We start from the raw sequence: 19215 nt of genomic DNA on the forward strand, positions 1-19215 counted from the left end.
TTTTTTATAGTATTTGTTTTGGGGGAGGGGGTTCCTTTTAAATATTTGTTTCTCCCCAACTTTCCCTCATTATCATCCCATTTGTTCATATATCATCTCACCTAATGTTTGTTAGACTTCAAAATTTTTTGTACTGATGAAAAAAAGAGTGGATTCATTCATATTGCTGAGCCTCATTTTTGGTAAGATTCTTACCGTAATGTACAAATAATGGAGAGCCGTTTGTACTCGAGTCGAGGCACATGGTTGACTCTCGTGTTATCAATGTAAAACTACTACCATTAAAAAAAATGGAAAATCCAAATTTTAGGGATTTAAATTTCAATATTTAAGATTTGAATCTAATTCGATTTATTTTCTTAATTTATGTTGTATATAAGTATAATATATAGTATATAAAAATTAAATTTATGATAGTATATCATCTTATAATATAAACATGCTAAATTGTTTACGTGTGAAAATGTAAAAGAAATAAAAAAAACGGAATATATATAATAATTAAATATTAAATTAAAAAGATTAAAAATAATATAGATAATTTTAAATAAATTTTTAGACTTATAGTTTAGAAATTATTAAATTTGGGTGAGTTCAAATTATAATAATCACATGTGCAAATCCAATTCAAGTTAGCCCATAACACCTTTAATTTTTATTATATGTTAATTAAAAATTGGTTAACTTATATTAACAATAAGTTAGTCTGGTGGGATAAGATACTAGATTACTTAAGCAAAAATAGGAGTTTGAATCCTGATATCTATGAATGGAGTAAATTGAGTTGAAAATATCGCTCTTACCTCTACAGTATTTGATCCGGATTAGTAGATTAATAAATCATATACCAATGATTATATAACAAAAAATCGATCTAAACTATGATATTAGCATAATTTATGGTTCATAAATTTAAAATATGTGGTTATCAAAATCAAATTAAATTTAATACTTATTTAATTTATAATTAAGTTTAATTATTTTATTATCTAAAATAGTAAAAAAAATTTTAAAAATTTATACACAATTTATAAATTATTTTTTTATAAATATTTATAAAGAACAAAATTTTATTGTTAAAAATTTATAGTATAAAACTATTTTACTAAAATAAAATTAAAAATTAAAGGTTATCGAATTAAAAAAATGAAGAACGATAAAAAAATCCAAAATCATACTAAATACACCTTTATGTTATGCATTTAATTTTATTTTTTTATTTACTTATAAAAATTGTCGTATTAATTTATATATGGGAAGACCAAATTAAATACATGATTTATCATATTTGAAGAAGTGTAATTTACTTTTAGTAGTAATATTTCCTCTAATTATTCATATTTTAATTCTTATAAATTAGTAGTAATATTTTTCAAAGATTTAGATTTTGAGGATAAATAAACGGTGATAGAGGAAAACCGCGCAGATATCCCCTTGGGCGCCTTCTTACATTGACTTTCTCTCTCACACACTCAGAGAATCTAATTTCATTTTACCACTCATTTTCCTCTCACCCAAACACTTCTTTTCTTCCTTCACTCTTCTCCTTCAAACCACAGGTCCTCCCTCTCTCTCTGCATTGTTTTAAATGTTAGCATTTTATTGCATTTCACTTTATCTTCTGCATTTTAGTTTTGCTTTCAGTTCAATTATTCAGAAAATGAAGGAAGGAAGAAATCGATAGCAAGTCTTTTCTTTGTAAATTTTATCTAGATAAGGTACTTTCCAAATGGGACAAGGATTCTTTTCTAACCCCTTTTATACGCGTTTTCATTCATTTCTTTCGTTTGGGTTTAGAGTTATAAATTCTTCAAATAAACGCCTTTTTTATATTTAACTTGTTTTGTTTCTGTTTTTTGCGAACAGATAATTAAAGAAAAATCATTATGACTAATCCTTGGTTTGAGAAAACCTTGAATGGGGACGATGATTTCTTTGATGACGTAATAAAGTATCTGGATATACAATTGGACGACGTACAAGAGAACAGTGGCGGTGAAGTGTGGGATTGTAACTTTCAGAACTTGGAGCCACCGCCTGCTGGTGTTTTGGCTGACTTTTCTTCCAGCTTTTATAGAGATGTTTTCGGTGATAGTATAGTTGAAAGCCTTACCTTTCCAGTAAGTTCTACCTTTGCATATTCTGATTTGTGATTAGTTTCTTATATATCACCGTGCATGAATTTGTTTTTTGCAAATTAGAAGTCTGTCAATAGCACAAAAGTTTGTAATATTTGGGGTTGGAAAATTGAATACACAGGCTCTTTTACATCCCATTTCCACTTGTTGAAGTTATATACTCTGGCATTGTATTTGTATTTTGTACTCCAGTCCAGATGCGCCAAGAATATGGGATGCATTATGTGCACCACATGCTGTTAAAACTGCTTCGGTCCAACCACGCAAGCTGGCTCATTCAGTGCTTGGTTTGTCACACCCCAAATTTTAGTTAAGATAATTGGTGGCTGGGGTGGTTTAAACCCAGGCATGGCCGGCCATCCCTCTACCATCTAGCCTAGGTCACATTTGTATATAAAAATAATAAAAATTAGTTTTAAGGGGTTAGGCTCGGGTTAAGAAATACCAAAAACCCTTCCCCCTAAACCAAACCTCAATTCCCAAATTTCAACACCCAAGCTTTCTCCGTCGAACCATCCCACTTCGGCCGCTGTTATTGTGTCCCGTCGCCATCAGCAGAACCAATGTCCTCCGGCGATCTGTCCCCAACCGACAATGACCTCGAAGCGGTCACTGTTTGGCCTGAATCGAGAGCAAGCCGTCGAAAATCCCCCTCGGCTTTCCTCGGTTAATTGCAAAATCCGGCAGCTGCCGCGTGCGCGTGGGGCTCCTCCCAAGCCTTAAAACATCCTAGAACTGGTTCGAGTCAACTCAAACATGTCTGAGTACACTCAGATCGAACTAAGTCAACCCGAATCGGCCTAAGGCAACCCGAACTGGTCTGAACCGTTGACTTTGACCAAAAAGTCAAATTTTTAGAAAATTCATATTTTATGTTTTTTACGTCCTGAGTCCAAATTCGAAATTTATTTTTCCAAATTCGAACCCAAAAACCTCCGAATTGACCCATAAACCCGAATATGCATATGTAATTTAAGTAATTCATTTAAGAGATTAATCTAAGTGCATTTAATTTAATTTAGAGTCGAGGGCTAATTTATGTTATCGTATATTTAAGATGCCCGCGATTCTCATGATCGTTCGTCTGCTCGACCCAGTTCCTCCCGATCCGCTCGACCGCGATAGCCTGTGATTACTCGTATAGTTCTGCAACCCAATTAAATACTCAGTTTAATGTATTACTTCGTTAATAACCTTATTCTGATATGATCTAGGTTCGAGTACAGTCGAAGAGCGTAGTGAAGTTGGTGCTCGATAGATCTCCCGAACTGATTCTTTTTGCGATGTGTATTCCTTGTGTGCCATTTACATGTTTTAAATATATGTATGAAATATCATGTGCAGATGATTGTTTTGTCTGATTTGCAATGTGACTATATGTTGACTTGATTTCGTATGATTTATCTATTTCAAGTATGATTTCTGATTTACTGAAGTTTTTAAGCATGCTTGTCTGATTATTTTATCTGATTACTATTTTTATTGAATTAATTTTTGTTTGAACTCTGATTTTTCTACTACTGCTAAATATTGTCTGAAAACTATTTTCTTCGGGATACTCTGGGATCTGGTATGAAGTCTCTGCAGGTTCAACTCTGATCAAGCTGGTAATTTCTTATATAGGTTCAATACCGATCAGCTGATAATTCCTTATAGACTTAAGGCAACCCTTGGGTGGGCTCTTGGGCCCAGTGGGCCTAATGGTAAGACCTTATGGACCCTAAGGTACTCCCTTAGGGTGACACTTGTGCTATGTGCATTGGGTAAGTCCTTATGGGCCTGAGGGCACACCCCTCAAGGGGCACCTACGTTTCGACTAGGGTAAGATCTTATGGACCTAAGATGCTCCCTTAGGTTGGCACCTACATCTTTTGGGCTTAGGGTAAGTCCTTATGGATGCAGTTTTGGGGAACTGCATATGGTGTTCGGTTGGAGGGCGATTTTGTATTTTAAGCTTAAAACACTATTGACGTTTTCATAACTTGGAACTGAACTGATTTGGAAACTTAATTGTATGTTTATTTCTGCACTGTTGGAACACACTAAGCTCCCTAGCTCATTCCCCCAAACTTTTCCCTTTCAAATACTTTTTGATAGGCGACCCGGACCTGACACTTGGAGGATCGACTTATTCGTACAATACATTTTGTTGTAATGTTTCATCTTCCGATTTGCCATTATTTTTGGGTGGCATGTGCCTAATTATTTTGAAATACTTGTCTTGCCACGTATATTGCTTTTGCGACTGATGTTAGAATTTCATCGATATTGATTTGTGAAAGATGTGGTTTTACTTAGACACTTATGGACCAAAGACCCTTTGTAATGCATGCGGAGTTCGCTACAGGTCTGGCCGCCTCTTTCCCGACTATCTTCCTGCTGCAAGTCCGAATTTTGTTCCATCATTACACTCCAACTCTCATAAGAATGTGGTAGAGATGAGAAGAAAAAGCCAGGCTCCCAATTACTACGATACAATCAGTGTTGCTGATCCGACAGAAACAGCATTTAGGTACCAAGCTGCCGATACACGCGACACCATTTGTGTCCAGGGGTGACTTTGGATGATGTTGCAATTGGAATTGCAGCGGTCGGGTCAGTTTCTGGTTTTTAAAATTTTGTTAACATTATGGGTTCAAATCCATTTAGGGTTTGATTCATTCAAGTTTGAAACTAACTTTTCAGGTTTTGGATTCTGGTGAGTTTATGTTGAAAGATCCATTGTCAAGTGAAGTTGTGTTAGATTTAGATTGAAAATGATGGACTTAGGATTCAGTCTGTATTTTGAAATTAGGCTTTAGTGAATGTTTGACAGTATTAGGTCTTAGCTATATTTAATTAAATCTCAAAATACAGTTTTTTTAATATTATTTTAACATAGTACAAGTCATCGGTAAAATAATATTTATATTTTTTATAATTAATATTAAAAAAACTATTTTATATGGATTCTTTAAAAAAAATTAATAAAAAATGATGAAGGGAGATTGTCTGGATCTGATCTGTATCTAATATCAACTAGGATTAAAATAGTTTTAAACATACTTTATCCTTTATATATTTGATATGGATTCTTTTTCAAAATGTTTTATAATAGTGACACGAACAAAATAGGATGTCTCGTCACGATATTTTGCTCAGTTCATATCACCACAGGAGATATTGCTGACATTTTATTAGTTTTATAAAAATACTTTTTGAATAAACAACAGCTAATATGTAATGGGTACCAGCAAAACAATAAACCTTGATATATAAAATCTTTGAAATTACTATCAATTAGTGTTTGAAAAGATATTAAATAAATAAAAGATACAATAAAAAGATAATATTTGATGTATTAATGATGTACAATTTTATATATTTTGAATAAATATAATTTTGTATTGGTGTGTCGTGTCCGGTACACTATTATATTGATGTAATTAATGAAAAGACAATATTTAATGTTATAATGATTTGAGTATATATTGTATATAAATTAAATATAACACGTCATAATTGATAATTTTAATTTTAAAACTTTACAACAATATATTAATGGCAAAACTCAGTGATAATGTATGCATAATCATTGTATTAAATATTAATAGAGTAATAATAAATTTAAATATAAAATGACATCAAATTTTATTAAAATATTGAAAAAGTAGTAAAAGATGATGACGAAAAGTGAGGAGCTTGTTTAGATTCTGATAAGAGATTTTAGTGTTCTGTGTATAAATTAAACAAAACCCGGGTTTGGAAAACCTGCAAGTCTCATAGCAAAGTTTATCTTAATCAGCATAGCCATATATCCCGGTCGGGGGCTGTTATTTGAGAAGTATTTTCTGTATCGTTATTTTGTTTTCTAATAAAAGAAGGTAAGAGACTTGTCTTGTCGTTGATGTCCTAACTTTAATCAAGTGTTTTTTCTTTTCATGGTCTGAAATTTATAACCAATTCTTGGGTTGCATTAACTCGGTTTAAATTCTTCAAAGAGTGTGTGCAAGAAAATTTCAGAGGGCTGAAATGAAGGAACCTGAAAAGAGCATAGATACAAATCTATGGCATGCCTGTGCTGGATCCATGGTTCAAATCCCACCATTGAATTCCAAAGTCTACTATTTTCCTCAAGGCCATGCTGACCACTCTCGCTCTCCTCTGGATTTCTCATATTCTCCTCAAATCCCATCTCTTGTTCTTTGCCGAGTAGCCTCAGTCAAATTCTTGGCGGATACTGAAACTGATCAAGTATATGCCAAAATCATCCTTATTCCATTACCAAACCATGAGCTCGATGTTGGAGACGATGATGCGGTTTTAGGTTGTGGCTCTAATGGGGAAAAGCCTGCTTGTTCTTTTGCTAAGACATTGACTCAATCTGATGCTAACAATGGGGGTGGATTTTCAGTTCCAAGATACTGTGCTGAGACCATTTTCCCAAGGTTGGATTACACTTTAGATCCTCCAGTTCAAACTCTCATAGCCAAGGATGTTCGTGGTCAGACATGGAAGTTTAGACATATTTATAGGGGAACTCCTAGGAGGCATCTATTCACTAGTGGGTGGAGTAGTTTTGTGAACCATAAAAAGCTTGTTGCTGGGGACTCCATTGTGTTCTTGAGAGCTGAGAACGGTGATCTTTGCCTTGGGATCAGGCGAGCCAAGCGTGGGACTGAGATTGGTTATTGTGTTAGGTCTTATGGAGGAGCTTCAGCTTTCTTGAAGGAGGATGAGAGTAAGATAATGGGAAATAGGGGTTTGGGTTTTGGTGGGAATGGAAAAGTGAGGCCAGAGGCTGTTCTGGCAGCGGTTGCCGTCAGTCGCCGACAGCCTTTTGAGGTTGTTTATTATCCAAGAGCAAGCACACTAGAGTTTTGTGTCAAGGCATCTGCAGTGAAGGCAGCAATGAAGATTCCTTGGTGTCGTGGTATGAGGTTCAAGATGGCTGCTGAGACTGAGGATTCTTCTAGGATTAGCTGGTTCAAGGGGACTGTATCTGCCGTTCAAGTTGTGGATCCTATCCGATGGCCGAATTCACCTTGGCGACTTCTGCAGGTGCTTTATTCCTCCCTGATTCATATGGATTTGTATTAAACTTGATATATTTTTCTGCTGAATTACAACATGCTAACCAATGTTTATCTTGATATATCAATAGGAATCAAATTTTTTCTATATGCTTCATTAATAGTGCAATTCTCCCCCTTGATTATTAAGTAAATTGCTCATGAAAACCGGAATAGGAGACGTCTTCTTTGTTTTTTCCCCTTTGCCAGTATGTTTTTGGTGATTTAAACCTATAGATCTTTAGAAATACATAACCTGTCCTTATAAAATGTGGCTTGTACGAAAATCTTAGAGAAATTTGACTTGTGTTTGGTTCCTCGAAGGACAAATTCACTTTGACTCGTACTAAAAAGTGGATGTCTAAGCTTTATTGGTTCATAAACTGTTTTAGCAGCCTCTGTAATCACCGTTGCAGGTGGCATGGGATGAACCGGATTTATTGCAAAATGTTAAGCGTGTAAGTCCATGGTTGGTTGAATTGACAACAAACACGCCCACTCTCCACCTTTCACCACCGAGGAAGAGGTTGCGGCTCCCTCAACACCTCAACTTTCCCCTTGATGGACTTTTGATGCCAAGCAGCCCTGTATCTGATAATGCTCCTGGGATACAGGGAGCCAGGCATGTTCAATTCGGATTAGCTTTATCGGATCTCCATCATAAAAGCAAACTGCATTCAGGACTGTTTCTGTCCAATTTCCACCAGTCTGATCCGCACAATAGAATTTACAATAGGCGCACAAACAGTCATGATAATGAATCTTGCTTTTTAACGACGGGGAACTCTAATCATCAGGAGAAATCTGATAATGTGAAGAAACCCCAGTTTTTACTCTTTGGTCAGCCCATATTTACCCAGCAGCAGCTGTTTCAGAGCTGTTCAAATGTAGCTGTCTCACAAGTTATGAGTGGAAACAGTTCATTAGATGGTAATGCAGAGAGAAGAAAAGATTGTTCCAATGGTTCGGGATCTGTTCTGGTGAACCAATCCTGTCCAGAGAAGTCAACTAGTGCTAGATTTTTGTGGCACCGGTACAATCCAACTGCAGAATCCAGCCCGGATTGCAAGGTATTGTTGGAGTCGGAGGATGTTGGCAGATCCCTTCAACTCTCGGTTCCTGCTTCTTACAATATGTTTGGAATAGAAAGATTAAACATGCCGGGGCATGTGCTGTATCCGGCTGCTGTCAAACAAACTGGAGATGAACCGCCGTACAGGTATCAATATGAAAAACTTGGAAATTTCTGATTTAAAACCCTGGTTTGTATTCATGGAGTCATTCAAGCAACAATGCTGTTGACCAAACCAATGTTTTGATTGCCACCACCCTAAATGCTCCTACTAAACTTGGTATACCATTCTTCCAGGTGAGGTCAGGGCTCACCGGTGCTGGAAACGGATTCAAATGGCAGGAAAAGACAGGTCCTTGAAGCAAATTTGCATGATGTTGGAAAAACAACATGAATGGAAGTGTTGTATAGGCTTCCTCATTTGTGTAAATTATGAGAACAACATTCAAGGCCCTTATAATTTGTTGGATATTATCAGTTGATGTAACATGAATCCCTCCAAGCTGAAATTGCAACGAGTTTAGTTTATCGAATGAAACATGCAAATGTAAAATAATTCTTCCAACTTCTTACCATCAGGGACGAGTTTAGTCTACACTAAATTATATAGTATGTATTTCTTAAAACTTTTAAATTAAAAGATTTAGTCCTTTTTCACTGTCTATTCCGAACTCATTAAGGAAAATGAGAGAGTTTGGGATCATAAACACGCAAGACTTTGCTGTTCCAATAGGTTTGAAAATTAAATAGAAACAGGCGCACGTGAAATCTCGGAGTTGGTGTTGGACTCCCTTTTTACTCGCCGTTTTAATGCTTGTTCCCTCTACCTTTGGATAAATCCTTTTTATTATAATTTCCAATCTCTAATTATTACAATTTTTTATTTTTATAACTTTCATTTTTGCATTCATGAAAAAAAATGTTTATAAAGCACTACTAGTTTTTAAAAATTAATGAACTAAATTTATAGAATTCAATTTGAATCAAACAATTATTGTTAATTTAAAAAAATGATTTTTTTACAAAGCAAATAATTATTGATTAATAAAGAGAAAAGGATTTGGTTTTACAATGTAGTCAATGGCAATGAAAGGGAGGCAAAATTACGCATAGAACACTGAATCCAAAAATATTGTAGTAATTGTGTCTTAAATGTTGTAATACCAAGTCATGAGTTTTCATCCACTTTCAAATACAGTACTATTTACGATATCAATTAATAATAAATTCAATTCCAAAATCCCAAGATCCGATGCGGGTATCGTCAACAAATTACACCTACTATATTTAATTATTAATTCTACATATTCAAAAGAGAAAATCGCCTCAGTGACCAAAAAAAAGTTATAATATACGATTTTAACCAACTTTTTTTGGATTTGCCAAAATGACCAACAAAATCGCAACGCGAAATAAAAATCGCAACGCGATCCCCAGAATCGCAAATCAGTTTCCAGAATCGCAAATCAGTTTCCAAAATCGCAACGCGATTCTTGAAAATCGCGATGCGATAGTACAAATTCGCATTGCGATTTTCCATAATCGCAACGCGAATATGAAAATCGCAACGCGAACACATAAATCGCAACGCGTATCCGTAAATCGCAACGTGTATCCGTAAATCGCAACGCGTATGGGTAAATCGCAATGCGTATCCGTATATCGCAACGCGTATCCGTAAATCGCAACGATAATACATAAAATCGCAACGCGTATCCGTAAATCGCAACGCGATATTTAAAGCGTCATTATAATCGCTACGCGTATTTTATTTTCAAATTACAAAAAGAATATTAAGACAAAATCCCGTAATCGCAACTCATAACCTAAAACCTAAAATCACAACTCAGTCCCATCTCCATCTCTCACTCTCTACGGCGAAGAAATCCGTCCCCATCTCCGAAGATTTCCGTCCCCATCTCCGGCGAAATCCCTCACAACCATTCACGGTCAGAAATCCCTCACAATATTCAGAAATGGAAAATCAACCTCCGAGGGTTAGTTTTTTTAATTATTTTTATTTTGAAATGTTTGCATTATTGTAGGTTTTTCATATTGAAACTGATGATAAGTTTACTGGTCATTTCAATAATAGATTAACCATTTCACTTAGATTTCATTTCGCGTTACGATTCTGTCGTTGCGATTTTCATTTCGCGTTGCTATTCTCTCGTTGCGATTTTCAAGTTAGTATTTGTCTTTGTCTTTGTTCTGTCTTTTGGTTGAAGTAATGCAATCCATTCAAGTTTCAATTTGCAGAAGAGTCGCAACGAGATAAATGAAAATCGCAACGAGAGAATGACTGTCGCAACGAGAGAATCGCAACGCGAAATGAAAATCGCAACGAGAGAATCGCAACGCGAAACCAAAATCGCATTGCGATTTTCATTTCGCGTTGCGATTCTCTCGTTGCGATTTTCATTTCGCGTTGCGATTCTCTCGTTGCGATTGTCATCTCGCGTTGCGATTCTCTCGTTGCGATTTTCATTTCAACCAAAAGACAAAACAGTGTTGCAAATTTTAGTTTCAAGAATAAACTACTACTTTTTATGTTTATTGTTTTTGGTATATCTTCACAGTGTAGTTTTTGGTATATCTAACTTGGTATGTTTATTGTTTTTGTAGAAATTTTTTTCGGCTCAATTGACCTTGAGAAATAAAGTCAGCCTGGCCACTACAATTGCAAAGAAGCTTTCACCTGCTCAAAGACAATTGTTTGAGGAAACCTGCTTCGGGCCATGGCTGAGAGTACAGCATCCGGGTGGAGATGCTAATTTGACCCATTTGTGGCTTCAGACCATGACATCAAATCTACCCGACAGTATACAACGTGGTGAGGAAGAGATATGGTTTCATTTTCCACCAGCGTATACTTGCTTTGGGCGGAAGGAGTTCTGCTTAATCACTGGTCTACGATTCGGACACGATGATGTAGGCCGGTACACTCGTCATATCGCCCGCCCATCATGGTTATCCCGGGTTTTTCCGGATGAGTCAATGGAGAAGCCGAACCTACATGTTGACGACCTGAAGAAATTATTTAATAAGAAAGCTGGTTTCACTCGGATGGAAGACGTCGATGTTGTCCGAGTATGCCTTCTACTACTTGTGTATGCCGGCTTTTTAGGCAGAGAGGCCAGACAACCTATTCATCGGGAGCTAATAATATTGGTAGAGGACCTGAATGCATGGAATCTGTTTCCGTGGGGTTCGTATATATGGAAAGCTACCTGGACTAAGTTGTCGTCTGCCTTTGATGACCGCAAAAGTTTGCGGGGCGATGGGTCCAAATACACTTTGTCAGGCTTTGTTTGGGCCTTTAAGGTAAGAATTTCTATATAATGTTTCTAAAATTATAATTAATTATTTAACAATTACTAATTTGTTATTATATTGTTTATAGATTTGGATATTCGAGGCTTTCCCCAGCATGCGTACATATGCAATAAAAACGTCAAATGATATTCCCAGGGCTATTTCCTGGAAGAGGAAAACTCTGTTGGATTGGGAAGACTTAATACCATATGCCACAATAATAATGTAAGTTAACACAAATACTTTCATATAATATATAAACAAGTTATTAATAGTAGACGTTTAACTTTGTTTGAGTTTTTATATTTTAGGAGGCCAACATTCCATTACAAAGACTGACACCCACGGAGGAAGAGCTTGCCACTGATTGGTGGCAAGCTAGTCAGAATTTTTTTGATGGCACGGATGATGAGCAGCATCCACTTCCTCCAATTCGAGAGCCATCACCTCACCTAGAGCCATCACCCGATCGAACCGACTATACACCTCTAGAACGAGAGCCATCACCTATCCCGTCACATCATCGAGCCTCTTCTCCACCATCACCTCATGATAGGCGACCGGCAAAGATGCCACGACTCCTATCTCCCTGTTCTCCACCTCAACGGGATGAGTCAAGGGAGTTACGTGATGAGGTCAATGCCTTGCGTGAGGAGATCGGTACTCTACGCGATAACGATGGTGCATGGCGTGTGGAGGTGTCAACTTTACGTGGTGAGGTTGCCGCTCTACGTGAGATGATAGTATCGTTGCAGAATGAGGTTCATACTCTACGCAACGAGGTAAGTTTAAGATTTTCCATATTTAACTTAATGATAAATTTACTCGTAATTTCACTTAGATTAGCCATTTCACTTAGATTGCTTAGTAAATTTATTCGGTTGCTGCCAATTCTGCTAAACTGTGTATTCTTTAACACTGTGAAATAGTATTTGTCTTTGTTTTGTCTTTTGGTTGAAAGTAAATTTGTTCGGTTGCTGCCAATTCTGCTAAACTGTGTATTCTTTAACACTGTGAAATATATTTGTCTTTGTTTTGTCTTTTGGTTGAAAGTAAATTTGTTCGGTTGATGCCAATTCTGCTAAACTGTGTATTCTTTAACACTGTGAAATAGTATTTGTCTTTGTTTTGTCTTTTGGTTGAAAGTAAATTTGTTCGGTTGCTGCCAATTGCTAAACTGTGTATTCTTTAACACTGTGAATAGTATTTGTCTTTGTTTTGTCTTTTGGTTGAAAGTAAATTTGTTCGGTTGCTGCCAATTCTGCTAAACTGTGTATTCTTAACACTGTGAAATAGTATTTGTCTTTGTTTTGTCTTTTGGTTGAAAGTTTCAATTTGCAGAAGAAGAAATAGTTTACTTTCGCAACACGAAACTTAAAATCGCAACGCGAAACCAAAATCGCAACGCGAAATGAAAATCGCAACGACAGAATCGCAACGCGAAACCAAAATCGCAACGACAAGATCGCAACGCGAAACCAAAATCGCATTGCGATTTTCATTTCGCGTTGCGATTCTTTCGTTGCGATTTTCATTTCGCATTGCGATTCTGTCGTTGCGATTTGCATTTCGCGTTGCGATTTTGGTTTCGCGTTGCGATTTTAAGTTTCGTGTTGCGAAAGTAAACTATTTCTTCTTCTGCAAATTGAAACTTGAATGGATTGCATTACTTCAACCATAGACAAAACAAAGACAAATACTAACTTCAGGGTATTAGTTTGAAACATATTTTTCTTTGTTATCTGATGCATTTTGTGAACTATGATAGAATAATGACTTGGGTGAATACAATGCAAGTTTGAAACATATTGTCTTTGTTTTCACTGTTTAAATATCATGTCTGTTTTTTACTGATTTTTGTATTTAATTATTTAGCGGCCCGATAGAGTGGATGCTTTACGTCGGGTTATGCTTGCACGACGGAGTTCACGCATCAGACAGCGTGCACGTGCTATTAAGTCTCCGTACACCCCAATAGTGCGAAGACACCGCAAGAAGAAGCCCGACTCGCCTGTCATCCCTCAAGAGTCCACTCCTATCGTTGAAGAGGCCCCCATATCATTCCTCGAGAGTCCCCTCCCACCGTTCAAGAGGCCACTGTCATCATTGAAGAGGTCCCTCCCACCATTCAAGAGCCCGATTTACATGGCGTCATATGTAGGCTTCTTGAGAAACCTCTGACGTGCCGGACATGATGGATTCAAGTTGGCTCTCGTATGAGTTACCGGCCAGTACCATACCGGTATCTGAAGAGGAGAGGGAACAACTACCGGACACAATTTTGGATAACACCCTTTGGGCTAAGACCGCAGTTGATTTTATCTACATGAGCGGAGCAAGGGGTGTTTCACTGACATATGCAAGCTCACCGATGATATCTTTTGTTGCTTGAACGGCCTTGGTGGGGCGTATTATTAGGGTCGAAGACAATGGCTATTTCGATGGGGGGGTAAGTCTTATATTTTTCTTATATTTCAATTTGATTAATTTTTTTTTAAATTTATGTAAGTCACTAATATATGTCTTTTTTTGTAAAACAGCATATCGATGCGTGGGTGACACGTCTTCTAATAATAAGAAAACTTAAGAAAATAAAAATATACGATATACAATAATGCCGACGTCTTTTCACGCCGTTCACTTGAAGAATGCACGAGATGAATCATTTGATTTGGGCAATGGACAAGCTAAACTTTATCCTGCATGGTGGGAGGTCGATAAGGTTAGTATTTATTTTAGATTGAGTTTAAAGGTTTTATGAAATAAGTGCGCAAATGAATGAATTATTACTTATGATTGCAGGTGTTTATCCCTGTTTTGGAACGTAAACATTGGATTCTCGTCGAGCTTCAGCTCCCATCCCTTAAGACAATAGTGTATGACAGCATGATAAATTACATATCATTGGCTGATTTAAGAGATGTTATTAAGGGATGGAGCTCTCATTTGGCTAAATTCTTGGATGCGATCAATTATTGGACTCGTTCTGGAAACAAGAAGCCAAAGAAGCTCAATATTACAGTTATTAGAGACGAGACCGCGCCACAACAAACGAGCGGATCCAGAGGAGATTGTGGTCCTCTCGTATGCTTGGCGTTGGAGCGTTTGACGACGGGAAGCATCAAGTATCTACCTCCCACCGATAGAGATAAAGCTGCAGTAGGCTTGTGGTTTCGGCATTATATGGCTAAATCGATATATACGAGACGCTGCCTACCTGCTTCCGCGTTATAAAATGTCCATAAACAATTGGTAAGTTTATACTTTTGGTTTGAAAATGTTTGGTTAAGTAACTAGAATTCAATAATTTGCTGTTTGTAGGTTTTAGATGTGAAAGTGTTGTTTGAACAATGTTTGGTTTCTGCAGGTTAATCTCAGAAGTGAACTGCGTGAAAATGATGTCGAGCTGCAAAAGTTGATTCAATAGTTTAATTGATTGTTTTTTGATTGTTTAATTGATTTGTAAAAGTTGATTCAATAGTAGATGATCGGAAATAAGAATTATTGCTTATTTTTTGATTGTTTAATTGATTTGTAAAAGATGATTTGTAAAGTTGATTTGTGTAATTGATGCGAACTAATTCTATTTGTGCTTGTTTAATTGATTGAAATGTAATGGTTGATTTTGTTGATTTCAATCTGCATTATGTTGAAGGCAAAAATGACTATCGCAATGCGAAATGAAAATCGCAATGCGAAATGAAATCGCAACGAGAGAATCGCAATGCGAAATGAAAATCGCAATGCGGAAATGAAAATCGCAATGCGTTTATAATTTCGCATTGCGATTATCTCGTTGCGATTTTCATTTCGCATTGCGATTTCATTTCGCATTGCGATTCTTTCGTTGCGATTTTCATTTCGCATTGCGATTCTTTCGTTGCGATTTTCATTCGCATTGCGATTTTAATTTCGCATTGCGATTCTGTCGTTGCGATTTTCATTTCGCATTGCGATTTTCATTTCGCATTGCGATTTTCATTTCGCATTGCGATTCTCTCGTTGCGATTTTCATTTCCGCATTGCGATTTTCATGTTGGGATTTTCATTTCGCGTTGCGATTGTATTTTCCGTGTTGCGATAGTCAAATGCATGCCTAATAGTGATAACAACTGAATAACAAGAGTTGGTTAAGTCAAAATGGTTGGCCTGAGTCATTAATTCAACTGAAAATGTTAAAAGTTCACACATAAAATCCACATAATACAACGTTTGCATTTAAAAATCACCTAAGTTAACAGTCTCAAAAGGTGAAGCCAATCGTGATTGGGATTTTAAAGATGATTGCCTTTTGCTTGACACCATATGAGCTTTGGATTTTGATGAGGATCCATATTTGGTAGAGGAAAGATGATTTGATGGCACTGGTGATCCACATGTCAACCTTGTATGACCACTTTCCTTGCACCGACTACATGTCGATCTCTTCTTCTCTTCACCCTTAGACGGTATACGATCGTGACTTTTGGTCGGCCAGGTAGCCTTCTGTCCATGGCTGGTGGCAAAACTGTTTGTAAGTCATCTGGTATGTCCCACTCAGAAGGATGTGGAATAGGGTAGACAATCTCGGCATAAGTCTGTCGATAAACTTCTGTAGTGTAGCAATCCATAGCGTATGCGCTTGAATCATCTTGGTTTAAATGAAGAGCAACTTTTATAACATGGCCACACGGATAACAGATGTTTGCCATTTCATACAACTACACGTCTTGCATTTAGATCGACTAGCCCATTTAAGTTATTATCCAGTACTTGAAACAAAGTGTTTGAACATGGTTCAACTCTCCATGACGTTGACTTCACAACACGTTTCGTTATCTTTTTTTCAGTCCATGGTGTAACACGATGTTCCAATGTTCCTGTAAATTTAAATAAACAATACTTAGTAAAATATATAAATATGATAAGTTACGAATTCAAAGAAATAATACCTGCATGGTTTCTTTCTTGTAGTACCACTGTTGAATAGAGGCTCGAAAAACTCCATTAACATAGTAATGGGTAATTTCCGGGAATGACGACTTAGAGCGTTGATTGATTCTGCACTATTAGACGTCATGAAACCATATCTTGCTCCAAGTTGATGTACTCTTGACCATCTTTCAAACCCGACATCTTCTAGTGTTTGAGCACACTGAGGCAAAACACGTCTTAAACAATTTATATGCTTATTGAAATCCACTTCCCGATAAGCTTTTACAGCCTTCCAGTATGTCCATTTGTGCTTTTTATACCAGCAGACCTTGATTTTAGATTCTATACAAATGAACACCACAAAGTCCATGAAAAGCATCTGGGAAACACCTTCTAACAGCGTTGTCAATTGAGTTTGCCCTATCGGATATGATTGTCAGATTGCTAATAGGACCTATGCAATCCCTAAGATGCCCCATAAACCATGTCCATGAATCAGAGGTTTCAGATTTGCCAACCCCGTAAGCTATTGGCAATATCCCATTGTTAGCATCCATGTCTACTGCTAATAAGTTTACTCCAAGGTATCGACCTTTCAAATGTGCTCCGTCAACTATAATAACTGGGCGCATGCAAGTAATAAACGAACGAATCTACAAAATAATATACACAAGAAATATAATCATTTAAATGTGAAATGCATGTAACTAACAAAATGAGTCAACAAAATTATATTGATTTACTAACCGTAGCACCAATGGCGATAAACAGCAACTCAAAGCGTCCATCTCTATCTGTTTTGATATGAGTTACCGACCCAGGATTTTTCAGCTTTAAATTGTGACAATAAGCCGGCAGTTGGGCAAACGATGCTTCTGGCGACCCCCTCAACAATTCCAAGGCATAACATTTGGCTCTCCAAGCTTGAGATATGATATACTAATCTTGAACCGAGCATTCATGTCAGTCATAATTTCATGTCCCCGATATACCTGCCATTCAAAAACATTAACTCAGCCAGAAAACCACCCAACACCTTTTTGTTTGCCTGTCTATGGTGAGGAAAAACTTGGGTTCTTGAACATGTATGTTTATCAATAAAAGTCCTAACTTGAAACATTTTGCAATCTTTATTCTCTTTGCAATCATACGCCACGTACAGTTTTTGTCAATCATACACCTTGTTTCGAAACGATCTTTGCTTGATTTGTTAACTTTTAGTTGATAGCCATCTTCCACACATTTCGTATATAAAGCTATCTTCAAGTCTTCCTTTGTATCAAAACAATCATCTTTCTTGATACGAATAACTTTTGTGTAACAATCAACTGCTTTCTTTATCAACTCTTCTTCCGGTATCTGAAGTAATTCTAGATATCCGTTATACGCCCGTGGCATTTTCTTTTCTTCGGGGACTTTTTCTTCTTCTTTTCTTCTTCAGGATTATATGAATTACAGAATGGATGTTCAACATGTTCATTCACAGTCGTAACTTCCTCCTCATTATCATCAACATTACATTCTTCGGCAACGGCTGTTTCATCATCAAAATTGGGTATTGACCAATATCAATCATTACACGCATGGTCTGTTTCTTCTTCTGAAACATCATCAAAATCCGTGTATTGACCAATATCAAAGTCCGGATATTGACCAAGACCAAATTTCGAATACTGACTAGTACTCACAATTTTTTCTGTTGGTCATCATCGTCTAACTGGTCAATACGAAAACCGGAATTTGGTGCTGAAAGTTGATTGGGATTTGGATTAGAGAAAGGTTGTGGGTTTTGAGAAAAACTTAGTTGATTACTACCCGCTACTGACCCAACAATACTACTTCTAGGTTCAACAACATACAATGTAACATCATCTTGTGAAACACTAATGTAAGCAATGAATCGTTCAACATCTTCATTGTCGGTTAACAAATAAACTTTACCATTTCTCTGATAAGATAGCCTAAATCCACTTAGGGGCTCTAAATTCAATTTATTTGAAACACGTAGCATTAGAGTTCATAAGTTAACTTTTGTAAAGACAATTTTAGTTGAAGATTCATGTGTAAAGGCATATATTGTAAAACACCATGAACATTATCCCATGACCCTCCAAAACACAAATCTATCCAACATGATCAACATTAGATGATTTCATGGTTGTAAATTAATTACTAAACAGACGAGCTGCGAAACTAAAACCTGTTGCCGGATTGGGAAGGATTGTCGTTGGATATAGGAACGGATGTCGCCGGAGAGAGTGATAGATGGAGATGGAATGAGTTGCGATTTAGGGATTTAGTTTATGATTTCAGTGTTATATACCCAAAATTTCAGTGTTGTGATTTACAGATTCTCGTTGCGATTTACGGATTATCGTTGCGATTTACAGATTCTCGTTGCGATTTACGGATTATCGTTGCGATTTACGGATACGCGTTGCGATTTACGGATTATCGTTGCGATTTACGGATACGCGTTGCGATTTACGGATACGCGTTGCGATTTACGGATACACGTTGCGGTTTACGGATACGCGTTGCGCGTTGCGATTTACGCATATTTACGCGTTGCGATTACGGATACATTGCGATTAGGTGCGATTTTCATTTCGCGTACACGTTATGGAAATCGCATGCGATTTGTCTAATCGCGAATTTTCAAGCGCGTTGCGATTTTGGAAACTGATTTGCGATTCTGGAAACTGATTTGCGATTCTGGGGATCG

The 19215-nt window shown here is 36.8% G+C and overlaps 1 protein-coding gene across 1 annotated transcript; it reads left to right on the plus strand.

Moving 5' to 3' along the window:
* Positions 1–6171: 6171 nt before the first annotated feature.
* LOC120117432 (auxin response factor 10-like) lies at positions 6172–8748 on the plus strand. Its single transcript, XM_039137721.1, has 4 exons — positions 6172–6445; positions 6515–7178; positions 7606–8408; positions 8559–8748. The coding sequence occupies exons 1-4, from the start codon at positions 6207–6209 to the stop codon at positions 8560–8562; spliced, it is 1710 nt and encodes a 569-aa protein (XP_038993652.1). The 5' UTR covers positions 6172–6206; the 3' UTR covers positions 8563–8748.
* The last annotated feature ends 10467 nt before the right edge of the window (positions 8749–19215 follow it).

This window comes from Hibiscus syriacus, unplaced genomic scaffold (assembly GCF_006381635.1).
Source record: "Hibiscus syriacus cultivar Baekdansim isolate YM2019G1 unplaced genomic scaffold, ASM638163v2 tig00110319_pilon, whole genome shotgun sequence".
Classification (NCBI taxonomy): Eukaryota; Viridiplantae; Streptophyta; class Magnoliopsida; order Malvales; family Malvaceae; genus Hibiscus; species Hibiscus syriacus.